Here is a 6,509-nt window from a genome sequence, read left to right on the forward strand (position 1 = left end):
TGTGTGTGTGTGTGTGTGTGTGTGTATCCATGTGTGGATGTTGGGTATGGATGATGTTTCTCTTTTGTTAATCAGGGATCATCCTGCTTGGTGCAATGGAAAGAGGAAATGGAAGCGGACCCTCCTAAATACCCAACCCAATCCATGTACACACACACACACACACACACACACACACACACACACACACACCTAAATTTATCATGGGCCTCTAACCTTGCACAGGAACCAGAGTAGACAAACAAGTCCTGTACAGTATCTCCTCGTGCTCTAATGGTGCTATTGGGATGCCTTTGATAAGTGAGCAGTTCACAGTTGAAAAAAAAAACATCAAGAGATTTTGTGCATTACGATTAGCAGGGAATGGAACCTGTCCAGGGTACGGAATTTTAGGCAGGAGAGTGGAGAAGTCGAGCCCGATCCCCCTAAAAGCTGCCGGCAGGACCCATGAGTAGCCTTTAAGCAGCTTTTGGACAGTGCCGCGCTCTGGCCTAATCTGAACAGGGCTTATCAGAGCGGGTTTGTAAAAGACAGGACCTGGAGAAGCCACAGAACCAACACCACAGACCCCCCAGTGCCCTGAGCTAGCAGTATTACTGACCCTCCATGGCAACACTTTCACATTACATGCACCTACTACTATTAACTCTACACACACACACACACAGTTCAATCAAGTAGTCAAAATAAACATAGCCTAATATACAACTCAATTAAATATCAATATAAACGCAACATCTGGATGTTGGAAAACGCCAAACGGTGAGGACCACATGCCCTTTCCGCCAGTGGGTCACAGAGGCTGCTTCGCTTGGTGAGACAAGGCAGTGACCCCGGGGGCAGTGAACCAACAGGCTAAGCAAACACTGCCCCTACACCATGTATACTCAGGCCGCCCCACAGGCGAGGTTAAAGTAACACGGGAAATAAGCAGTCCATTTGTGTTTGTTCAACCCGTTTTGCTTTAGTCAGTCACGTCCAGATTGTAGAGATGGGTTCAGAAGAAACATCATGCAACATTAAAGCAACACCAAAGAAGTTTTCCTCTGTCGCACGCACTATTTGTTTATCCAGCACCAGCTTTGCAAATAACAATGTCCACAGACAAGGTAGAATATGTTGCATGATTTTATGAAAGTACGATGTATTGCGACATCAGATGCAAGTCAAATTTGTAGTTTCTTATGTCTCATTCCATCGAACTACAGATCCGCTACCCGATCCGGCAAACTTACGTAGTGCGGTTATAGCCGATAGAGGGCCGCGAAGCGAATGCAGAAAGTGCCGTTCACCCTCATCGCGCCGGCGAACCTATATCCAAACCACTACTTTGTTTACTTTGTCAGGTCTTGGGGGGTAAACGACCATAATACAATTAACTATGTCTACGCAATCATTCTCTCCACCTTCTCTCGTACTACAAAACAAACTAGAATCAGCACTAGGCTATGCAAAGTTTCCAGTAAATTCGTTATTTTTGTCCCGTTCAAATAGCCGCTCCGGTCGGAAGAGACGGACATCAACTTATTGGACTGAAAATGTAGCAGGTGCTTAGCCTCACAAAATCGTTTTAAATAATTAGAATGGAATCGATAATATGTTGACTCAACTCAACTGAATCAACAACAATTAAAACAGACAAATAGATGTTTCTTTATCAAACATACCGCCTGTAAATCGGCCGGGTCAGTTTCTTCTCTTTACGTCGTGGTGTCGATTCTGGACTTGATTGATAGAGATCCAAGCGGAAATGTTTCCAAAGTTTCCAATAAGAAATTACATCCACGAAATTCTCACTCCGGTCGGAGCCTATAGAAGACAGGAAAATCCAAATAGTCTCTTGACATGTCAAGCCTTCATGTAATGTGTATTCCAAAACTAGTGAAGGTGACTTGTAATGCTTGAAAGAAGCCCCAGTCCGCAGCCCTTAGTTTTCGCTACGAGCTTCTCACTTGACTCCTCTAGGACCGGACTCACTCATTCGACCGTAGCTCACATACAAACCTTCTGTTGCTTCCTCCTACCCCCACTCGTGTGTGTGTGTGTGTGTGTGTGTGCGCGTGTGCGTGTGTGTCTCGTGCGCTCGCATACGACTCTTGATGAACCCTCAAGTTACAAAGTTTTGCATTATGTTATGATACACAGGCTAATCATCCATTTAGTTATGGCTTGTTCAATCGTTTTAACTGCGTGTTTTTGGTAGGTTAATTTGCTGTTTATGAAAACATTTTCAAATATCATTTGAAGTCTTTCCGAAAAACATATTTTAATACAGCCTAATATAACCAAACAAAACATGATCATAATCCTGATAGGAAGAGGGTTAACCGATACAGGCAGACCGATTTTTTACCTGATTATATGGAAAATTAGATCAATGAAAATTGAGTCATTAGAACATTACTGAGACACGTGCCATCCGGATTGTTGGAATATGTTTGCGGCGATGCGTTGTTTTGGAATCCTTTGGATTCTTTATTACAGGTGCCCAGCGCGCCCTCTGTACTTTACCCTGGATTTTGCCTGTTTATCCGCCGATCCCGTTTAAAGTATCCGTGGGATTAAGAGTCCATGGCAAACTATCAACTAAATTAATGATAATAATATCAGATAATCTCGAGATTAAGGTCTCATATCACACTCAGGTCGAGTGGTATTTTTCGGGTTAGTAAGTCCCATGATGTAAAAGTAAAACAATAATGCTATTGGCCAACAACTGATGTTACACTGAGCCAGGTATGTCTGTGTGTAATCCTTGCGCTCACTCGAATGAGCATCGGTGTTTAGTTTACAGACTGTACCTTTCTATCGGGTATAATGATAATGGATTATAGCTTCACATCTATTTTAGAATAAATAGCAGTCCCCCATTCATTCTACACGAGAACTGAAACAACTCCCCATTATCCCACACGAGGGCGCACTTGTGTTACAGACAGCAGAGTCGTATATCTATACATAGCGCTCTGACAGACAGCAACAACACTATCATTCATTGCCAACCTTTCTTCTGTCACTTTGTAATAGTTCACTGAGAGGATTTGGCAAAGAGTATTAATTATACACTATGACAGCAAAACTGAAATGCAACTTCATATCAGTGAAAGACAACTATAGTCTGAACATATGTTTCAGCAACACACAAGTGAAAAACCTGCAATCTCACCATTAAAATATTTATTCAATGACAATTATAAATACATTTGTAGGCCAAGCCATAATACTAGACACTGCAGGATTTTTGAAAAAAAAAAAAACATGCTATAATATTGAAAATGGTCCTTGATTATGAAGAGCCCTTTTCCTCTACAACTAGCATCTTTGGAGAGAGGACAGCAAAACATATTAACACAGAGATGCTTTTGTCCTACGTATACACAGCTTACAATAAATACTGTATTTCTGGCATGTATAACACAGTCACTTCCAACTCCAAAAAATACAGCATATGCATGTGCAGTGCAATTAAGCCACTTGGTGTGTCCGTTTCCTCCGTCAGAAGACACGTGCGGTAAACAACATACAGACAAGCGACCCATGCAAGGTCCTGGGGGCAGCTGAGGCCCGAGGATGTGTGTGTGTGTGTGCGCGCGTGTGTGTGTGTGTGTTTGGAGGGGTCAAAGACCTGAACCCCTCACCCCCAAACCTCCAGTAACTCTGGTGCTCGGGGGAGGGGGGGGTGTTGGGGTTGACCACAGAAGGCCCGGCTCAGTCATCAAAATCTGGGATGTCGTCATACGAGTAGCCTCTGTAGCCTTTGGACGCGTAGTAGGCAATTCGCAGGTGGTAGAACCCAGGGAGGAAGACCAGCACTCCGATGATCAGCACAGGGATTGTTCTGTTGGGGTCCTGGAACAGCCGCAGCAGGTGGGGACAGGGGCACAAGAGAACACAAGAGATTCAGGCACAGCAATGTAATAATAACACATCATCATAACAAACTTACACATTTTAATAATGATGAGAGGACAGTAGATTGCACTGCAGAATACACACACACACACACACACACACACACACAAACAAACCACACTATGGAGACACTTTGTAAACATGTTAGCAACACTAGCATCTTATCTAACACTAGCAATGTAATGGGTCTACAGGTATGTCATGCAGCTCTGTTTATGCTGTGGTATGCTGTATATGCTGTGGGCACACTCTGATTACGCTCACACATGTAAGAGAACAGAAGAGCTTAAATCTGGAACCCATATGGCTCAGATCCGGCCTGCATAAGGGCTTTATCTGTCCAGAGCTCATCTCTGTGATGGCTCTGTGCTCTGTTCATCTGTTCTGTTTATACCTGTGGTATAAAGAGTCTGTTCTATGGTCTGGAGGTTCTGTTCTATGGTGCTACGGTTCTATTCTATATGAAGGCTCTGTTCTATGGTGTGAAGGTTCTGTTCTATGGTGTAACGGTTCTGTTCTATGGTGTAACAGTTCTGTTCTATGGTGTGAAGGCTCTGCTCTATATGAAGGTTCTGTTCTACGGTGTGAAGGTTCTGTTCTATGGTGTGAAGGTTCTGTTCTTCAGCGTGAAGGTTGTGTTCTATGGTGTGAAGGCTCTGTTCTATGGTGTGACAGCTCTGTTCTATGGTGTGAGGGTTCTGTTCTAGAAGGCTCAGTTCTATGGTGTGAACTGTGAAGGCTCAGTTCTATGGTGTGAGGGGCTCTGTCCTGTGGTATGTTGCTCTGCTCTGCCCTGCCCTGCAGTGAGTTTCAGAGTGTGTTACTGTTCTGTTCTATGATGTGAAGGTTCTGTACTTCGGTGTGTTGCCAGGCTGTGGGGTGAATGCTCTATTTGTTTACTCACCGACACGTGTATATAGCCAGAGAGAAGCAGCCCGCCGATGATTATTAATAACGACCCAATGAGGAACAGGAAGGTCGCCAGGGCAATCGCTTTATAAGGAACTTTGGGTGGTCCTCTCTTGAACTAGTGAAAGAAGAAGCAGACACTGGCATCACACACACATCACATCACTAGGAATACTAATGACAACAATAACTCACACATAGCCATACCTAAAATGTGTATTAAATGTGTATTACTAAAACTTATGCAGTGACTTTTGCATATTACACATATTAGGTAGGGCTAAGTCCTTATTCTTGTTTTACCCACAGGACTTGACAAACTCACCTGAAGATCAATGTAGCCCTCATCGCTGTCAGCCAAACGCGAATATTTCACTTTGTTGTTTGGCATTCCTCCACCTCCAGATACATTCCTGGTAGGCATCATTACCAGTCTTTAGAGAGAGAGAGAGAGAGAGAGAGAGAGAGAGAGAGACTGTGGACTGGCACCCATGCAAAAACAAGGCGCCATTCGTGCTATAATAATTCCATTACATCAAGCAGTAATGAGCTACCTGTGCGTACGCAGCTGAACGCACAACAGTAGCATGAAAAGCGCTGAAAGGTTTAGGTCAACATGCTAAATTAGCTCAAGCTCAATGAACTAGCGAAATAGCTGTATCAGCAACAACAACAGGGGGGTTAAGCAGCAGCTAACTAAGCTAATAATCTCAACCTCTTTGGATCGGCAAGAACTAGCATCTCTAGCTAGCGCTCATTACAACCAGATATTCAGAGACAAACACTGAAATAGCATGCCACGTATTTCCAAGTGTGCATTGCTTTGTACTGCAAGTTGGCTAAACTGTCAAGCCAGTGATAATGTTTTGCAGTTAGTAAATCAGACTCACCTGTAAATTCACTTAGGCTAAGTGTAGCCTAAATAAGCTAAGATACGTATATGGCAACGAGTATTAAATGTTAGACGCATTCAAAAACTCCCCTTTTAACTGATCCAGTCATGTAAACTGACGCAATCCAGAAAGTGAGAAAATAACTTTTCCCCCTCAGTTATCGTTATGCTCCATTACTGTTTTGCTTCCTGACTGTTGTCATGGTTAGCTGCGCGCGCAGGTAAAGGAGGAGTGTTTCGGGAGCCATGTTGTTGAGGGAATGACCTCAAAGCAATGCCACAAACACGTCCACGATCCAACACTAACAACGTGTCTGATTTAATTATGCACATTTTGACGCAATTGCTGTAATTACAAAGTTCCTTAAAAGTGTATGTTGACAGATAACAATTAAAAGTCCATTGTCTCAAGTTCAACAACTTGTAGGCTACATTGCCACCATTAGGCCTAGGCCTAATTATCATCCATCACTATACCTTCTTGAAGCCTCATTTCATTGTGGTGACATTAAACTGTAGTACAAATTCAAAACAATTTAATTTGATGAAACGCTCGCGCTCTTGAAAAATAGGCCTATTCCAAATCCACAGAGAGAGAGAGAGAGAGAGAGAGAGAGAGAGAGAGAGGGCGCTCATTATCTATTAGCCAAACACTTGATCCCATTTGGATTACAAAGACAGCAGTCAACAGCCAAGACTTACCATTATAGCTGATTCTATCTCATGCACCACAGAATAGTACCAACTGGCACACAGACAATACATGCATATGAAAACTAATAGCGCTGCACACTGT

General features: G+C 43.2%; 2 protein-coding genes across 2 annotated transcripts in view; both read right to left on the minus strand.

Moving 5' to 3' along the window:
- Nucleotides 1-1,967, minus strand: part of igsf9a (immunoglobulin superfamily, member 9a) — a 56,002-nt gene extending 54,035 nt beyond the window's left edge. The window contains exon 1 of the mRNA XM_076283200.1: nucleotides 1,668-1,967. The gene's annotated coding sequence lies outside the window, so the exon portion shown is untranslated. The remainder of the gene's footprint in view (nucleotides 1-1,667) is intronic.
- A 1,195-nt stretch (nucleotides 1,968-3,162) lies between these two features.
- tmem230a (transmembrane protein 230a) lies at nucleotides 3,163-5,902 on the minus strand. Its single transcript, XM_076283201.1, has 4 exons — nucleotides 5,712-5,902; nucleotides 5,147-5,255; nucleotides 4,817-4,939; nucleotides 3,163-3,849 (listed from the first exon to the last, which is right to left on the minus strand). Exons 2-4 carry the CDS (start codon nucleotides 5,246-5,248, stop codon nucleotides 3,709-3,711), a joined length of 366 nt encoding a protein of 121 aa, XP_076139316.1. The 5' UTR covers nucleotides 5,249-5,255; nucleotides 5,712-5,902; the 3' UTR covers nucleotides 3,163-3,708.
- Between the last annotated feature and the right edge of the window lie 607 nt (nucleotides 5,903-6,509).

Source organism: Alosa pseudoharengus, unplaced genomic scaffold (genome assembly GCF_046254945.1).
Source record: "Alosa pseudoharengus isolate Yale_2024_CS ecotype anadromous, Long Island Sound unplaced genomic scaffold, YU_APseudo_1.1 YU_APseudo_1.1_scf_14, whole genome shotgun sequence".
NCBI classification, from domain to species: domain Eukaryota; kingdom Metazoa; phylum Chordata; class Actinopteri; order Clupeiformes; family Clupeidae; genus Alosa; species Alosa pseudoharengus.